Here is an 18,902-nt window from a genome sequence, read left to right as displayed (position 1 = left end):
AAGAGCAGTTTAGGGGTTCTGATTGGGTTATAAGGTATTGCTAAGGATTTATGAGGAATCCAAATTTGTAGAGCAAGCACACTGTTTCTGGGTTTTGGGTAGTTTGGGGGAAGGGAGCAGATTCCTGGGTCTTGTTCCCCCAAAAGAGTTTAATTCAGAAGGTCTTTTGTGACATCTAGTGATCTGTGTTATTAACCACTCCCCCAGGGGACTCTGAAGAACTATAGTTCTTCTGTGGGTAGTACTTGGAGTCGGCACTTGGAGTTGGCATGTGTACATTTGCAACATAAAACTAATTTCACAGGAGGGTACAACAGTTTTTGTGATGGTTACTTTTCTTGCCAGTAGTTAGAAAGTCTATATACTGACATAATCCTGCATGCCAGCAAATTTGATTTTGGTTGTATCAGTATTTTAAAATTAGTCTTTACTTTTTCAACTACTTTTACATTGTTTCCTTTAAACATTTTTAAGTTATTTTTTTTTATTACTATTAGGTCTGTTTCTTTTGTTTAAAAGATTGCATAAAAACGTCTCACTAGTATGATTTTTCCAGAAATTTGATAACAGGTAGTTTTTCATTTGTGTATAAAAGCTTACTGAGGCTGAACCAAGTCTCTGTGGACTTGGATGAGCTAGTCAAGACCTTCTGAGGTGTAAAATAATGTGAAAAGTCAAGGCTAAAAAGCAATCAAGGCTTCAGTGATCTATTCCAATTACTGAAAAGACCACCAAGCTTCACCGTTTTTATAATGTACAGTCTGGATCATCTGAAAGAAAAAAAAACACAAGAAATTTTCCAAGGTGGGTTTTATCTTTGGGTCTAATTTGTATTACACTTGTAATTTGTATTATACTTCAGGAATATGAGCAGAAGGTAAATATTTATATCAGATGGGAAATGTGACATTTTAAATAGGCAAGTTACTTGTATAATTTTGGAAGCTTGAGAGGCTTACTGATTAGATTCTGTCATTATTGTTTAAACAACTGATTTGCCTGGGGCAACCAGGAAGTGAGTTGCCTATTGTTTTTCTACCATTGACTTTATTTGTTCATCTTCTTCATTTTCATAAATATTCTCCAAGATTCAGGCCTCTGATGCAGTCCTGGGATTTAGCTTGTTGTTTCAGTAGTCCAGGTGGACACAGTTTTTCCAAGCAGCCAACCCAGTGGCGTGCTATTGACCAGTTGTCCAAGGAAACCTTCGCCACAAAGTTCAGTACCCTGTGTTTATTTGACATCAAATTAACTTTTTTTTCCTCCTTTGAGACAAGATAATTACCCTGGTTAGTTACTGTCATGCATATCCAGAAACCTTATTATTTGGAATAGGAATTAATTATTATAGGGGCCTCCCTGGTGGCTCAGTGGTAAAGAATCCACCTGCCAATGTAGGAAACTCCGGTTTGGTTTGAGTTGAGAAGATTCCCTGGAGAAGGAAATGGCAACCCACTCCAGTATTCTTGCCTGGGAAATCCCATGGACAGAGGAGCCTGGCAGGCTATATAGTCCCTGGGATCCCAGAAGTCAGTCAACAATTAGTTACTATCTTTTGCCCTTTAGAGTAGGAAGAATCTTCTGATTGTCTTTATTTCTGTCCCCCTCAGTTGGCCCAGCCTGTTCTCTGGATGAGTACAGAAGGTCAAAGAGACCGTTTTGAAGTCTGGTGTTCAGAATTATACTGTATTATACAAGTGTCTTGACCAGCATATGTACTTGTGTTGTGGTTGATTTCACTAAATGAAAATGGGCAAGTGATTCCTGCTTGAAGGTTGGCAGCCTTATTTGATTTTCATTTTCAAGCTTTCCAGTACTTCCAGTTTTAATGAAGGTATCAGTTTCTCTCCCTCTCCCTCTTTTTTTTTTTTTCTTTTTAAATTTTCCTTATCTGCGACTTAAAAGCAACTTTATGTAGCCTGTGAATGACCTGGCTTTTATTCAGTGACTAACAACTGTGACTGGATCTGGGAATAAAAGAAAAAGTGAAACATATCTGGTTCCTGTCCTTATGGAAATTCATAGTTTATTGGAAGAATCGGACATTAACCAGGTAATCACAAATATATATTTGCAAATTGCTCTAGATCTTATGAGAGCACATTGTAGGGGAATTTGATTTTTCTGTGGATCAGATAAAGAGCAGAGAGCTTGAGATCTAAAGGATGAGTAATTGTTAACTAGGTGAGGGGTGGGCAGGAGAGTATAGGAGCAGGATAAGAAGAGCATATGTAAAGGTCCTGAGCTAGGAGAGGATGGCATATTTCAGCCAACTCAGAGTTTAGGCATTTCATTTACTTTACACTTGAGACTGTTAAAAAATCATCCTTTCACTGCTTAGAAGATCACTAAAAATGTTGAGAAGGAAAAAAATCCTAGCTTCAAAATGTTCCTCTGTCTCTATTCCTCCAATTATTTTTTATGTGCAGACTTATCCACCTATTAAATTCCAGATTGGAAGCCATGTCAGCCACAAAGGTAAATGCTTCCACTCCATTCCTGAGAACAAAATTGGGATGATAATTCTGCCCTTTTGACAGTTCCTATGTTTATTTCTCCCGTAGGAAAAAAGAAAGGCTTTATCTAATTGGAGAGATGAGGGGGAAAAACTGGATGTGTATGGATGAGGCCTTTGTCTCTTCTTTTGGGGTCATGCTGTTTGGAAGATGTATGTCCTCTCTTCTCTGCTCGTGCCTCCTTTCTTACAGTAGACCCACATTACGTGGGGCCCAGTAAAGTGGTTTTCAACCTGAGATACATTAGAATCACTTGAGGAGCTTTTAAAAAAAAAGAGACAGCACTGGATCCTGCCTTTGGGAATCGTTTTCCAGTAGTCTGGTGTGTGTCCTGGGCATGGCAGGTTTAAAAGCTCCCCAGGTGACTCTGATATGCTACTGAAGCTGAGAACCAGCTCTAGACAGTTCTGGAGGTATCACTCTTGAGCCCCTACTCCAAGAGATACAGGGATGTGAAGAAGTTCTCCTTTTAGCTGGCTGGACTTGTGTCGTCTGTATGGACTTCCTCGCAGGTGGGATAGTCTGAGGTCTAGACTTGGGAGGAAAGCTTGACAAATAAGAGGTCCAATTGTGACTGCAAGACAAGCTCCATTTTCAAAATCAGCTTTGTTATTTAGAAAGCTCATATTTTGATCCCCATTATTTTGACTCCTGAATGTATTTTTCTCTTGTTTCTATATTTAAAGGTAGAGGGGTATGATATCACTGTCAAATGCCAGCTCCAGCCGTATGTATGTCTTCCCTGATCTTCCCCAGCTTCTTGGATGGCAGTAGTAGTCTTCTGCCTCCTTTTATATTTCCACTTTTACTTTGCAATTTTTTTCTTGAAGTGGGTGTTGGTTAATGTGTCTCTTGAAAGTGGCATGTGATTTATTCCTGTGTGTCTATACACACATACACACACACACAACTTTGTCTTTTAGAGTGTCTAATCCATTTATGTTTAATATAGTTGCTGATATATTTGACTTTAAATCTCTTATCTTACTATTTTGTTTTCCACTTGTTCTGCCAGTTGTATGTTCTTTTCTTCGCTCATTTTTTTTTTGCCTGTTTTGGATTAATCAAATATTACTGTTTCATGGCCTCCTATTTTTGCTGGGTAGAGAATTCTAGGTTTATAATTATTTTCTTCAACATTTTAAAGGTGCTTTTCTGTTTTGTTATGGTGTTACTTGTTCCTCTGTTGAAAACTGTAGAAAAACCAAATGTCAACCTGATTGTTGTACATTTGAAGGTAATATCAGTATGGTTTTTTTTTTTTTTTTTACCTCATTTGCTTACTTCTGTGATTTTTCTTTTTGTTTTTCAGTAATTTCATTTTGCCTTGGTATTGTTTACTTTGTATTGATTCTGCTTGGGGTTTCCAGAGTCTTGTAAATGTTGGGAAAGTCTCAGCTACTATGTCTTCAAATAACACCTGTGCCCAGACCCTTTCACCACGTCCCACGTCTCTCTATGATCTTTCCTGCATTTCCATCATTTTCTATTTCCTTTCTTTCTTCAGCTAGAATATTTTCTACTATCTGTGTTCCAATTCAGCAATCTTGTCTTGTATTAAATATGATGTTAAAGCCATCAGTATTTCTGTTATAGTCGTCAAGAGATCTGGAGTATCTACTTTTAAAAATTTCACTTCCCTGACAAAATTCTTCATTTTGTAATATGTTTATTGGAATGTATTAATTGGTTATTTTAAAGTTATTGTCTCATAATTACAATAACTGAGATGTTCTGTGGGTCCATGTGTATCATTAATTTTCCCTTTTGATCCAGTGTCTTTGTATACCTGATAATTTTTGTTTGAGTGCTGAACACTGTATGTAAAATATTACAGAGGCCCTGGATGATGTTACCTTAATCTCTGTTTAGAGAAACTTCAACATTTTGCTAGCATTTAGAGTAGTTATAGATCATCTTAACCCAATAGGGGATTGAGCTGATTTGGTGACTGAGTTTCAGGTTTTATGAAAGAAAGTAAAAGTGTTAGTTGCTAATTCATGTCCCACTCTTTGCAACCCCATGGACTGTTTTTTGTCTTCATAGCACTGTGAATCTGTTGGTAGTTCTGCCAAGCTTCTCAGCTTCTTAGCCTATTTCTTCTTTACTTCTTGGTTTTTTAGCCTCTGCTTACAAATCAGCAAATGCCATGTGTAGAAGAACAGCTTAGAATCTAAGACTCGCATTCAGCACTTTCCTTCTCTCCAGGATCTTAGCCCCTCAAGTTCTGGACTTCCCTGGTAGCTCTCCAGTGCCTTTAACTAGTTGATTTTTATCACTTTTCCAGCTATCCCAGTGTTCTTGATGGAAGGTTCAGACTATCTGACGAGGGTCAGATGTTAAATGTGGTCTGGGAGCTCCTTGGGAAACCCCAAGGTCCGAAGGTTAGATATGTTGACGTTTGCACTGATGTTGCAAAATCAGTGATGAGTAAAGATAGTAGTACCTTAGTGTGAATCAAGGTAGAGGCACGAAATTATACAAGTAGTCCCTGTTGTCATCACTGTCATGAGTTTGTAGTTAAAACAAATGCCAGTTTCCGTTGAAAATGTCTTTGATGAAATGGTGTTTGTGTGGGGTGTGCTCAGACATGTCCAGTTCTTTGTGACCACATGGACTGTAGCCCCCCAGGCTCCTCTGTCCATGGGATTCTCCAGGCAAGAATACTGGAGTGGGTTGCCATTCCCTTCTTCAGGGGATCGTCCTGACCCAGGGATCTAACCCCTGTCTTCCACATTGCAGGCAGATTCTTTACCATCTCAGCCACCAGGGAAGTAGTAAAAACTATTAATTTTATTCAGTCTTGATCCCTGAGCATGCCTCTTTTTAATGTTTTGCTGTATAAAGTGCTTCTGCTGCATACTGAAGTATAGCAGTTGTACTTCACATATACATGAAATACATGAGCATTTTTTCACAGAAAAAATGAAAAACACTTTTTCATGAAAAACACTTGTGCCGTTGAGTGTTGTGCTGAATTAAGTTTTTTTTTCTTTCATGGATCAACATTTTTACTTGAAAGAATGACTGACAAAGTGTAGTTCTCAAAAGTGAATGAAGTGAAGCTGTCTTTTCAAGACAAACAACTGATAGTGTTCATTGCCAGTGATAAAGTTGGCAATGGATCAAGTGAAAATTGGATTTTTGGAAAACTTATATCCAGTACTGTGAGCTTGACAGCTTCTCAATATTTAAAGGCTTTTTTGATAAAATTGGTAATGTTAACTAATGTGACTTTTATATTGCATAATGAAATATGTCAACATTTGAAAGATCTGCCTAACAGAGTGAACCACCATTTTCCAAATAACCAATTTATGGTGTTACAAAATCATGCACAGGAGAACGATTCATTTACCATAAAAGGCAGACCAATAAATTTTAAACATAAGAGCATGAAAACTTGACTGAAAGGGTTTCATGTTGCACATTGAAAATATTTTTAAAACTAATATCATTTGTCAAGATCCAGTGTGTATCAAAGAATATCCCCAACTTTATAAAAGGAGTATTAAAGTACTCCTCCCCTTTCCAACATATATATCATGTGAGACTAGAATTTCTTCATTTTCATCATGTGAAATAGCATATTCCAAAAATTGAATGCAGAAGCAAATATAGAATCCAGCTTTCTTCTTCTTAAGACAAGCACTTAAAAGATTCAGAAAATGTAAAACAATGCTTCTCTTCTGTTATCTTTGCTTTTGGAAAATATCTTTTTAAAATAAAAGTATTTATTGTAATAATGATTGTATTATTTTAATAATTTGAAATCAAATATTTGAAAATTCAGTTTCTAATACAGTGAATATTGTTAGATATAACTCCCACAAAAAAAGCTCTTTGGGTCTTCAAAAATTTTTAATAACAAGAAACTCAGACATAAACTATCATAGCTGGAATCCATGTGCATAAGAGGCCTCAGTCCATTTCTTATGTGTATCCTTTTTGGTCCTGAGGAGTGCCCAAAATTTCAGGAAATTTTGGCTATTTCTACATGGCAACAAAGGAATGAATTGGTTGATCTTATAAATATGATAGGCAGATTAAGTATTATTGTTGTCTAGATTATCAGATGTCAGATAGATTACCTTATTTTTTTGTTTTTTTTGATTGCTTACTTTTAAATGTATTACCTTTGACTTGCTGGTCATTGCTTAAATGCAGAAAGGCAGATGGCACAAACAGATAATTTATAAACACTGGACATTCTTACTATGTAGTTGAGAAAGAGATTGAAATGCTTTCAACCAGCCTTGCCATCCAACATGAAAATTCCTTTTTGAGAGTTGCCTTAACTCAACAAAGTCCATCAGTCAAGATGGTGGTATTGATCAATAGTTAAGAAAAAACTAATTGTTTTAGAAACAGTAAGCCTAGATTGAGCAAGCCCTGGGAAATAGTAAAGGACAAGGAAGCCTGGTCCATAGGTTGCAAAGAGTGGACACAACTTAGTGACTAAACAACAACAGCAAAAGTGTCTTAAAGATCAGATTTCAGTGTAGAAAGCTTTACGGAGATCTCCAGAAATTCCATTCCTCATCATCAATGAATACAATAATTTTCCCTCTCAGAGAATGAATATATAAATAACCCATCAGTGACTGTAAAATGGCTAAAGGACAAGGTAGCTTTCTTTATAACTTATTTATTATCAGACTGTTCCTGTCCATAATGGTTTCACCGTTTTATAAATCTATCCTATTTAGAGTTAAAACACTTCAGTTTTTGTGTTGACTATTCTCTGATTTTATGTGTAAAAATCATATCCCTGTTAAAAAAACTTAGCTTTTGAGGCTAAGGACTTTACATATTTTGTATCATTCACAATGTTCTATAGATAGGTAGACTTATACATGCTGTTCAATTTAAAAGTCGAGATACAGGAAATCTATTCCCTTTCTGCAAGTATGCGTTGAATTTACTACACATAAGGTGCTGTGTTAGACTCCAACAACTATGCAAGTTTGTGTGTTTTCCTTTTACCCTGCAGAAACAAATGACAGGAATGTGAAATGTGGTAAATACTGAGTCGTCTTGTTTCGAAAGAACTGTTCCCATGGCACTTGGCTTTTTAAGGAAGGAAACCATTATTGCTGAAAACCCTACCTTCTTTGCAAATATATGAGTGAGGTGAAGAATTTCAGCAAAGGAATGCAGAGTTGTCCTTCTTGGTGCACGATATTTTCAGTTGGATCTTAAATAGCTCTGAAAGCAGAATTGATTTTGATTTCACATTTGAAGTGATGTTTGCTCTGGCAGCCAATGGGTCTGGTGGATATTGGTTTTCATATTAAGAGGCTTGACCCTTACTCTCCTTGCCTCTGTTGTTGGCTGGCCCCTAGCCAGTGAAGGAATTTAGCTTTGGACTCATAAAAGGAAAGCCAGTCTCTCCACCAACGTTATTGAGTATTTAAAAGTATTACTTCTCTGGTTATAAAACACGTGAACACACTGACTGCTGACTAATCACGTTAACTGCTTACCATAGTGACACTTCTTGGCCCTGAGTTTGGATATACAAATCTGGTAGGTTTCAATAACATAAGTGATGAAATGCTTTCTTAAAAATCAGTTTCTGATGTGACGTCTTGGGCTCAGAACAGGGCACTGCAGCCAGACTGCAGCTGTGGTGACTTGAGTGTGGTGATTCTGGGTGTTAAAGCTCCTTGCCTGTAAAACAGATGATAATGGAGTTGTTGAGAGGATTAGCTGAGTTAATGCATGTAAAAGGCTGGCTATTATTATTGTTTTTATTTCTCCTAATTAATCAGGTCACATTCTATGAGTTCAGTAATTAATCATAGTCATGCATGCACGCTCAGTCTCTAACTTGTGTCTGAGTCTGTGCAACCCCATGGACTGTAGCCTGCCAGGTTCCTCTGTCCATGGGATCTTCCCGGCAAGGGTACTGCAGTGGGTTGCCATTTCCTCCTCCAGGGGATCTTCCTCACTCAGGGATCAAAAAAGACATGATTACAAAATTCTTAAGCTTCCAGGTGGCATCTGCGGTGGAGAGAGATGTCTTTCAAATCTGTTTCAGTTTTTGAATAGCAGTACCTGCTCAGTTATCACCTCATATATGCTGCCATTGGCAACAGCCAAGGCATGCCTGTTGTTAATTAATCACTTCCACTGAGAACTTAATTAGTGTCTTAATTAGGATCATCATTGAGTAGCAGACCGCAGCATCCCGTGCCAGCTGCAAGTTACTGGCTGGCTCCAGCAGCCCTTCTGGTCCTGCAGAAGCAGGCCAAGGAGCAATCCTTTTGGGCTTCTATTTGTTTTTCTGTCTTCAGAGAGAGCTGTGGAAGATCATCATTTGTCCATGATGCATCCATGATTCTGCCACGTGTGCAAAAAAAAAAAAAAGGGGAACACATCTACTTCTAATGGATTGATCAGAAAACCAGGATTGGCTTTTGAATTCTTGCTGTTGTGCTAAACAAGCTGGAAACACAAAACACATTGTTGTTGTTTGCAAGAGTTGGAAATGAGGCCACGCATTCTGAGTATGACGGATTATTTCATTTTTCTGCTGCAAGTGAAAGTTCCTTCCTTCTGGCATCATTGTTTTTTAATATGTTGTTTTGAAATATTGCCATATTGTTACAGGATGAAATCAGCACTCCATTTTCTTTCTCTATACCCCCCTTAGGAAAATATGGCAAAATGAGGCAAAAGTAACATCTTTTGAACTTAGTTTCCTATAGAAGTAGAAGTTGGGTTGAAAGGCATGATCAAGCTGTTCCCCAGACAACATTTCTCCCAGACCTTTTGGATGGATTGTTAACATAGCAACAATCAGAGAAAAACTAATACACCAACAGCTTTTATTTTCTAGAAGGGAGACACCCTTGAGTCAAGTTCCCCAGTGAGAACAGGTGTTGTGAAATGGGCCTACTTTACTTGAGCATATTTGCTCATTCTTTTGACTATCGTAGGCTTTTTGATGATTTAGGTCGATTGTGGACCGGTGAAGGGATCGAATGATGTATTTTGTGTTCAACAGACGTGCTGCTGCTTCCAGGACAAGTGGAGCAGGAAGTGAGCTTGAGTGTTCCCTCTTACATTCCTTCTGTGGCCGGCCAGCCTCTCACCCCTGGAACGAAGCCCGGGCCCACCGTGAAAGGAGCAGACAAACAAAGGGAAGAGGTACTTCTCAGGGAATTCAGGCCTCTTGAAATTGCCTTGACTCTATAACTGGTCCTTTCAAAGAAATGCCACCATACCTGTGTGCGCCTGTATTTTTCTCAGGTCTGGGAAAATGTAGAATTCAGGTTGCTTAATTGGGTCCCTCTCGCTGTCATCTCTCTCTAATGTGTATACTCCCTTTTGAACACACAGAGAACAGTTATGTTTTTACTTACGTTTCTGTCATGATGTTTGCCATGCTGCAGGATGGTGCTACCTGGGGACTAATCCACAGATAGGATGGACAGATTTCTTATCTCTTTTTTTTTTTCTGTACCAGCCTCTTTTCTCTTTATTATTGTTTCCAAGTTTCTGTAAACATTTTGCATTAGTTAAGGTAAGGCCAGGCTGCTATACTAGGGAACCCTAACAATAATTCAATGGCTGAAAGGAGAGAGTAGTTTATTTCTCTCCTGTAACAGTCTATAGAGTCTTTAAAGTGAGCAAGTGGTAGATCTGTTTTCAGTCATTGGGGCCCACCAGGTTCCTTCTCTCTGGATCTCACTGCACCTCAGGACATTGTGTTCAGCTGCATGTTTCAAGTCAGGTCACTGTCGTACCTGGAGGGGCAGGAAATGAGAAGATGGGGACAGCGCGTTTCCCCAAGGCTGAAGACTCAGGCTCTTCATTGCTGCTCACTTTCCATTGGCAACCACTTGATTCCATGTTCCTATCTGGTCACCAGGGGAGTTGAGAAATGTCATCTAGCCACGTGCTTCTCCAGCATGGGAGAATGGGATGTGCCACATGTTAATTCTCCCTAATACACAACATGGAGAGTCGTCTTTTACTATCATTTCCAGCTCATCTTCATTTACTTAATAGACACGCACCAACCGAGGCCGCTGATGGTGCTGGGTAGTGACCTTTATCACCTTTTTTACACTAGCATAAAAGGGGATCAGGCACAAGAAGTTGTTAAGGGCTCTTTATTATTGATTCCAAATAAAAATACTAGAGTGTTTCCTGATTATTTAATCGTTCAGGTACCAGTCTTGTCTCCTGAAGATATTCTGTTATGGAAGCAGTCATTCAATCAGAAGTAATCCACACATTTCAATTTTTGCCCTTTGCTAATAGAACTTTTGTTCACTGACATCAGAAAAGTCTATCTAGGAGGCTTGCAGACTTATATTGAACCCCCAAGTAGGTTACTTGGAGAAGGAAATGGCAACCCACTCCAGTATTCTTGCCTGGAGAATCCCATGGACAAAGGAGCCTGCTGGGCTACAGTCCATGGGGTCCAGACAGCCACTTTTCAGTGTCTTTTTGAATTATGGAGCTTTCTCTGAGTATTAATAAGCTAAAATTCCAAGGTGATTGCTAGCAAGAATCAGCTTCTTTTAAAGACTTCACTTGTGACCATACAAATTGTTGGGCCAGCCAGTGGTCAGTGGCACCTCATGCCATTATAGAAATCGTTAGAAAATGGCTTTAGTGAATGGGTTTAAAAAAATGAATGATTTCTATGATCTCTCATATAGCCAGCAAAATGCTAGTTAAAAGCCTGTATATGATTGTATCTTTAAAACGAGTATAAGTTTCTTCTCAGAAAATGTGAAAAATTTTAAATGTTCAAATCAAAATGATAGAACAATTTTCGTGTTGGCAAACTAATGAGGCGTAGATGGATAATTTTTGGTGTTTCTTTAAATATTCAGAGTAGTATTGTGGGTGAGATTTTAATTTCTAGCCACTATTTGTTAGAGAAACATTTCAGGACTGTCTAGAATCACAGTACTGCACCACCTCTGCCTTGGTTTAATAGTATTAATCTTATTCTAAAGTACCCAGTGCAAGAAAAAGAACAGAATCACCAAATTCCAGCACATGTATCTGGTGAGGAGCTACCAAGGGGCTGTTTCGGGCTTGACACAGTGGTTGCTTTCTGTGATGTCAGTCTCAAAAGATGAAAATGTATCCTGGATGTCCTGACTTCCTCTTAATTGCCTAATAAGAATCTATAACTTCTTGATATGAACTGAACCCATTTAGATTTTTTGCTAATTTTATCACTGCTTTTATACATGTGCATTTCCCCCTTACAGTCAAACATTTTTCAAGAACCTTCCACTTTCCCTTTGTGAATAATTTTTGCTGTGGTCACTCTATTTTGATGAATTTTAGACGTTCTGGACAGCTTTATAGAACAAAAAGAATTCACATTAAGAAGATGAAAAATTACGAGTTCCTTTCCTACTTCCCAAAGTACAGAAGAGGTCATTGAAGAAACTTTTGTAATATTTTAATGGGAGATGGCCTGTTTTTCCAATTCAAAATAGGACTCTCAACTTTTTCACCTGTAAAGACAGTTTAGTTAACCATATTACTGTGCAAGACAGCCTATAGCTAAATGCTATTATTGATTTGAGCATTAGTTTTATTTTCTTTAATTTGCCTATGTGGTACTGTGAATGAAAATGATTCTTCCTGTAACAGTGCCCCTCTTAGAATAAGTCACAAAAACTATTTTAAGAAAACCAGCAGTTTTCTAATAGTGTACAAATTCTATTCCCTGGGAGGCTACAAAAAGATTTCAATTAGATTTGAAATTAGACACCTGAAATCCGTACATTTCTCTCAGCTCCTTAGGCAAAAATAACAAGTTAATAACTTAATTCACAGTTGTTTTCTGTTTAGTAGCAGGGGATTTGGTGTCCCATTGCACAAATTCTGCTCTTTGAAATAAATCAGAAGTTCAGTTTGCAATCTAAAAACCTCGGAGCCTTATAGCTTAGAACCCGAAAATGAACCCAACTTGAAAGAAGAGAATTCCCAAAGTGTGCCACAGTAGCCAACAGCTGAAATGCATAACTAGAACTGCAGCTTTCCTGTGGCTGAAAAGCTGTCATTTTGAAGATCATAGCAAAGTCTTCTGAACTGCAGGGTACATTAGGGTTCACTTTGAATTATATGTATGCCCCTTGTCTTAGAAGACTCTACATTCACTTGTGTGTGTCTCTATAAGGTTACTTAATTGAAATACAAAAAAGTCAGGACTTGTGCTGAATTCAGTGCTATGCCTATAGAAGACATAGTAAATACTGAATGAGCAAATAATCAAAAAAACTTTTGCTAGCTACCAGGAGTGACTTTCTGGTATAATAAGATGGTTAGGGTCATTCTCTTTTTCCTCTTCTATTGGTTCATTCCCCTCAACATGTAAATATGTCTAAGACTCTCCCTTTCTTAACAAAATGAAAGAAAACTAAGGAAAAATAGCCTCCCCTTTCCCTTGGACCCCTCTTGGCTATTGTCCTTTTTTCTCACTTTCCGTGTAGATTTCAGAAACCATTAGATCTAGCTCCCCTATTTGTCTCTGCTTCCTTTCCCCTCATTCCTCGTTCAGTTCATTGCAAAATGTCCCCGTGCTGATCATCTGCCTGGACGTATTCAGAATAGAGGGACCGAGCACTTTATTAGTGCTGAATGCCAGTGGACAGTTTTCTGTCTTTAATGGGCCTCTCTGCTGCAGTGATCGCCGCTGATCTTGCCTGACGCTCGCAGCCCACTGGCTTTCTCTCCCATGTATCTGTCTGGGTGTTCTTGCCCGCTTCCTTCGGGGGCTTCCCGCCGAGCTCCCCTCAGGAGTTGGCATTCCTCAGGTCCCATGCTAAACCTGCAGCTCTCCCCACATGCACACAGCGGTCCGTTTTCATCTCTAGGTGGCTCCCCACGTGCTTCTGTCTCCAAACCTGTATCTCGAGAGCTTCAGACTTTTGCTGAGCCCCAGGTTTGTGTGCTTAGCTGCCTGTTGACCGTTCTATCTGGATTCCCTAAGGAATGTTCGAATCAGCATGTTAAATACTGAGCTTATCTATACCTGCTTCCACTCCTGCATTCTTGCCCTTCGTGCCTTCCCGTGTCCAAATTAGCCAGCAAGTGCTGCCAGTTTTTCTGACATTTTCCAGGGTCTGCTCTCAGTGCCCTGGGCTCAGTGTCTCTTGTCTGGACTGCTTCCGCCAGCTCCTGACTCCAAGCCTACCCTTTGTTCCATCTTCAGAGTGACTTATCTTGATGTACCCTCGGAGAGGGCAGGGCGTCCTATTCTCTGCACCGCGCCTGTGTCTCCAGCACTTGTCTCAGTTAGCATTTGAATGAAGGAAGGAATTTATTTGAAATGTATAGATGACCAAGTATCTACATGCTTTAAAAAAAAAAAATCCTTCAGCGACTTTTCCTCACCTCTGGGAAAAATGGCATACAAGACCTGTCGTGATCTGCCACCATCCTCATCTCCTGCCACCATCCTCATCTCCTGCTGCCCTCTACCTGACATTTTCTGCTTTGACAGCACTGAACTACTTGCAGATTTACATACGTGAAATTCTGTGTCTTTCTTACTTGGCCTCCTCTGCTCGTGAGACCTGCTTTTGTCCTTAGCTCTTTTTCCCTCAACTTTGTTAAATAATATTACCTTTGAAGATTCTGCTTAGATAGCACCTCTTCCAGGAAGCCTCCCCTGATTCCTTCCCAAGGCCTTCTAATCTAGGCTGGGTTAGGCTTTCCTTCTCTTTCCTATTCCCTCCTAACTATACCATGTATACTTACTACACTTTACTATAATTGTTCATATATGTATCTAAATCATTTCTCTGTGATTCCATATGAGTCTGCAGCTTTGTATCCTCAGCACCCAGTGTAGCACCTGGATTTTAATAAACATTTGTGAGAAGAATGGAATATATCTAAATGATGGCAGGAGACTCTTCCTCTGACATTTTGATCCAGAGATGTACTGGCCACCTTGCAGTACAGAGTGACAGTGATACACCCAGTTTTAAAATGTCTTGAGTATCATATTTTGGCATTGCAAGTAAGAAATTATTATCACCCTTGGTTTCTTTCTCTTATTATCTACGTCAGCGTTTAACTGATTGCCTAAAGGAATTAATCTAACAATAAGAGCTGCTGTTAATAACTGAATTTCTAAGTGAAGACATTTGTATTTTTACGTATTTTTTATGTTTTTAAGCATACTGTAAATGAATAATTCTTGCATTGGCATCATATATTTATTGGCTAGCTAAAAACTTATTCCTTGGCGCCGTTTAAGTTAAAACCAAATAACTGATGAAGGAAATTGTGCTCTATAATAGAGAAAAATTTAAGTGTGTGAAGAAGAACTTACGGAAAACAAAAACTTTCCACTTAAAGATTAATGTCTGTATCTCCGGTTCCATAATGTTGAGTGTTGTAACCAAAAGGTGCCTTGGGACCCTTGGGGAAGGGAGAGTGGTGAGAAGGTGATGGGCTGGGCCGTGTCTGGGAGAAAGGACTAGCTTGACTGTGGGAGTCAGCCCTCGTCAAGAGAGTCTAGAAGTTCAGCACACCAGCCTTGCTCTGTCTGGGTTGCTGGTACAGGGTGGGTCGCGAGTAGGGTGTTGAGTGGGGAGTCGAGTAGGATTTTCTGGAGCGTGGCCATGCTCGGTTGGAAGTAAGCTAAGCTTCAGCACTTTGCCCTCCATGCTTGTGTACCCCTTTTTGCATCCCTCTGTTGGGGAGCATGGAGCACGATCATGAAATCACTCCCTTACTTCTGTCTTCTCCCTGAAGTTACAAAACCTCGTGGACACAGGTTTTGCTTTTCTTCATCTGTGTGTGTTCCCAGTATCCAGTTCACATTAAACGCTCAATAGCTGTTTATGGAGTGAACACGTGAAGGGAAGGGAGGTGGGAATGTGAGGGCTGTTCATGTGGTGTGAGTGAGTTCGAGAAGGATGGTATGATCTTGCTGAGATTTTAGCTCAGCAAAGAGATTTGTGGAATTCGAACCCGCTTTCCTGTCTCAGAGGGAGGTGGGTGAAGGCAGAGTGACTGCATCTATTGATAATGGCTAGTGAAGTCTAAGCAAGTCTTAGAGGCCTCAGGACAGGGTTCAAAGTCCTAGTGTGGTGGGCAGCTGGAAGCTTGGTGGACATGTGGATGGCAGGCCTTTAACCAGGCTACAGGGCAGCAAGAATCCCATTGGACAGAAGACACAGGCAGAGAGGGGAATCCTCCTCGTCCTCTACCAGGACCAGGCTTGCAGGCCTCAGTGCTCACTGCCGGATAGAGCTGGAGATGGTGAGGATGTTTCTATTCAGGAAATGAGCATTTTGCGTCATTGTGTACACGTTTCTTCACTTGAGCTGGTCTTAGCCCTATTACCCCACTGGTGATGAGAAATTTAATTTTCAGAAAGTGACATGAATGGATAGATCAGCCACTCTGCAGACTGATTTGATTCCTGTATACACTTGCTCCTTTAAAGACAGTCATGGTATTATGTGGATCCTTGAGTGCATTTTTTAATGGTAGACTGGGCGAATTTTTTAGCTTATTTAGAAAAGATCTTTTCTCCCAAAGAGACGTGATTTGGCTTAGTGAAACTTCAAGGTTGATTTTTGCTGGTTTTTTTGTTGAGAAGGTGGAAGCTTTATCTACAGATCACCTGGGATTCAAATCTTGCTTCTCTACCTTACTAATTGTACAGCCTGGGGTAAGTTACTTAACCTCTTAGAGCTTTGTAAGATGGGTTGTTTGAAGGTTACCGGTAATTCCCACAAAGTTCCTAGTACTGGGGCTGGTGTGTGGTGGGAACTCAGTCAGTCACAGGTGCCATCATTACCTTTGTCAGGAAAGCACAGACACTTTCTAATAAAGAGGAAATGAACAAGTCTCTGAAATTTGTTCTCTTGCTGGTTTTACTAAGAAAGGATGATAGATGGCTCGGTGTTTGCTATTAGCACTGCACATCCAACTACAAAATGCAACTTGCTAAACAGATAGGAGGTACCTACTTTTCATGTTTTTTTCTTTTTTTTCGCATCTTTGAAAACAGCACACAGCTCCTGAGTGAGATGCTCCATTTTCAGGAACATTGCGAAAGCCACTCGATGAGACCATTTTCCATGCAAGAATATTTCAAGCTGCTTATAGCTTCAGGGCTTTTTTTTACTCTTGCATAAGCCATAGTTTTCAATTATTTCAGCATCATCATACATAATATAGAGATACAAAGAAGTACTGGGTGATCTCATTGTATCACACACCATTTGATTTTGGAGAGGCTTTCTAAGGGGTGATACAATGAGATTTAAAGCATTCTCTTTTGTTTATTGGAAAATACACTTTTTAAACTACCTTCCTTTAGGGAGTCTTTTAAAATTCACAGATTATGAATAAGCAGGTACAAAATTATTATTCCTCTTTGTAGCTACTCTGAGTTGCAAATAAATTCTGTAATATTTTAAAATTCTTGGTGGAAAGAATGGATCCTGGATTTTTTTAATTTAAGGGGGACACTATGTGTTTTAATTCCTGCTGTTATTGGCCCAAGTACTATCTAAAGAAGTATGTTAAGCATAGAGTATTTTTATCTTCAAAAATGAATGTGTTTTTTTTTTTTGATACAAGCCTTTTTTAGTAAATACTAAAAATAAGAATGTCTTTAAGATTGAACAAAATCTTAGGGTTTATTTTCTCACATTTGAATATAACTCTTAAAATGCAGAGACATCATTTTACCAACAAAGGTCTGTATAGAGTCAAAGCTATGGTTTTTCCAGTAGTTATGTATGGATGTGATAGCTGGACCACAAAGAAGGCTGAACATTGAAGAACTGAGGCTTTCAAATTGTGGTGTTGGAGAAAACTCTTGAGTCCCTTGGACTGCAAGGAGATCAAACCAGTCCATCCTAAGGAAAATCAACCCTGAATATTCATTGGAAGGACTGATGCTGAAACTGAAGCTCAGATACTTTGGCCCCCTGATGTGAAGAGCCAACTCATTGGAAAAGACCCTGAGGCAGACAGGACTTAGCCTCTGAACAACAGCAGACTTAGTTTTTCCATATGCCTGTAGCCCTTATGCTACAAATGGTAAAAATGTATTGAATGTGTGCAGGAGAGACTTTCTGATTCTTGCCGTGGGTGGAATTAGCTAATGATATTCATTCCGATGCAGGATGGTACAAATGGGGCATATTAAAAGGCCTAAATTAGGTCAAATTGAATAATTGAATTTATTCCTTTACTTAAAAACAGCTTAATCAGCTGAGAGTGCTGAAGTCTAAAAAAAGTTTAATTAAATATTAATAGGGAGTTTATGTTTTCAGCTTTATCTTCATTTACAATGATTATATATGATTTTCCGCCTTCGTTACCTTTTATAGATCGTTGGAGATGAAGTTCAGCCCTTCTCGCTTGATGAAGAATTCGATTACGATGCAGTGGTGCTAACCCCCAAGTTCACTCCTGCAGAGCTGAACGCTATCAAAGAGCTATCCAAGCAGAAGACAAAGAGCGCAGACTTAGAGGAGCCCCATGACTGATCCACCCAGACCTCTTTACATTTATTTTTATTTTTTTCTTGCTCAAGTAACATGAAATTAAAAGATAAACCTGTTGTAATCCCCTTTATGGAAATGTATGTGTGTGCATTGATTTATAGGGTTGTCAGTGAACTTCCCCGGTGGTGGCGCAGTGGTAAAGAATTTGCCTACCAATGCAAGTAGATGCAGCAGATGTGGGTTCAATCCCTGGGTCGGGAAGATGCCCTGGGCAAGGGAGTGGCAACCCACTCCAGTATTCTGGCCTGGGAAATCCTATAGACAGAGGAGTCTGGGGGGCTACAGTCAATGGGGTCACAAACAATCAGACACAACTGCGCATGCCCACACCACCAGTCTTTTCAGTAGGCGATGCATCTGAAAAGTGAAAGTGAAAGTAGCTCAGCTGTGTCCAACTCTTTGTGACCCATGGGCTATACAGTCCATGGAATTCTCTAGGCCAGAATACTGGAGTGGGTAGAAGCCGTTTCCTTCTCCAGGGAATCTTTCCAACCCAGGGATTGAACCCAGGTCTGCCACATTGCAGGCGGATTCTTTATCATCTGAGCCACTGGGGAAGCCCAGGAATACTGGAGTGGGTAACCTATCCCTTCTCCAGTGGATCATCCCGATCCAGGCATGGAACTGGGGTTTTCTGCACTGCAGGTGGGTTCTCCACCAGGTGAGCTACCAGGGAAGCCCAGGCGATGTGTTTAACAAAGCCAAACTGCTCTTTATGGTTTATGTGGTTTAGTCGCTCAGTTGTGTCCAACTCTTGCGATCCCATGGACTGTAACACGCCAGACTCCTCCGTCCATTGAATTTTCCAGGCAAGAATACTGGAGTGGGTTGCCATTTCCTTCTCCAGGGGATCTTCCAG

The 18,902-nt window shown here is 39.6% G+C and overlaps 1 protein-coding gene and 1 long non-coding RNA gene across 6 annotated transcripts in view; one reads left to right on the top strand and one right to left on the bottom strand.

Annotated features, from left to right (window-relative positions):
- The window catches only part of IFTAP (intraflagellar transport associated protein), a 63,481-nt gene extending 45,377 nt beyond the window's left edge, over positions 1-18,104 (top strand). For 4 of the 5 annotated variants that reach the window (XM_070473158.1, XM_070473157.1, XM_070473159.1 and 1 more), the window contains 2 exons: positions 9,529-9,671; positions 17,867-18,104. In XM_070473158.1, the coding sequence (XP_070329259.1) occupies positions 9,529-9,671; positions 17,867-18,025 (302 nt within the window). In that variant the 3' untranslated portion in view covers positions 18,026-18,104. The remainder of the gene's footprint in view (positions 1-9,528; positions 9,672-17,866) is intronic. The other variant, XM_070473161.1, reaches the window with a different exon arrangement.
- LOC139037096 (uncharacterized) lies at positions 6,359-17,945 on the bottom strand. Its single transcript, XR_011489904.1, has 2 exons — positions 17,858-17,945; positions 6,359-8,189 (listed from the first exon to the last, which is right to left on the bottom strand). It is a non-coding gene; the product is annotated as an uncharacterized lncRNA (long non-coding RNA).
- Positions 18,105-18,902: the final 798 nt, after the last annotated feature.

Source organism: Odocoileus virginianus, chromosome 10 (genome assembly GCF_023699985.2).
Source record: "Odocoileus virginianus isolate 20LAN1187 ecotype Illinois chromosome 10, Ovbor_1.2, whole genome shotgun sequence".
NCBI classification, from domain to species: Eukaryota; Metazoa; Chordata; class Mammalia; order Artiodactyla; family Cervidae; genus Odocoileus; species Odocoileus virginianus.
The sequence above is the reverse complement of the archived record's forward strand: the minus strand, read 5'-3'. Positions and strand labels throughout refer to the sequence as shown.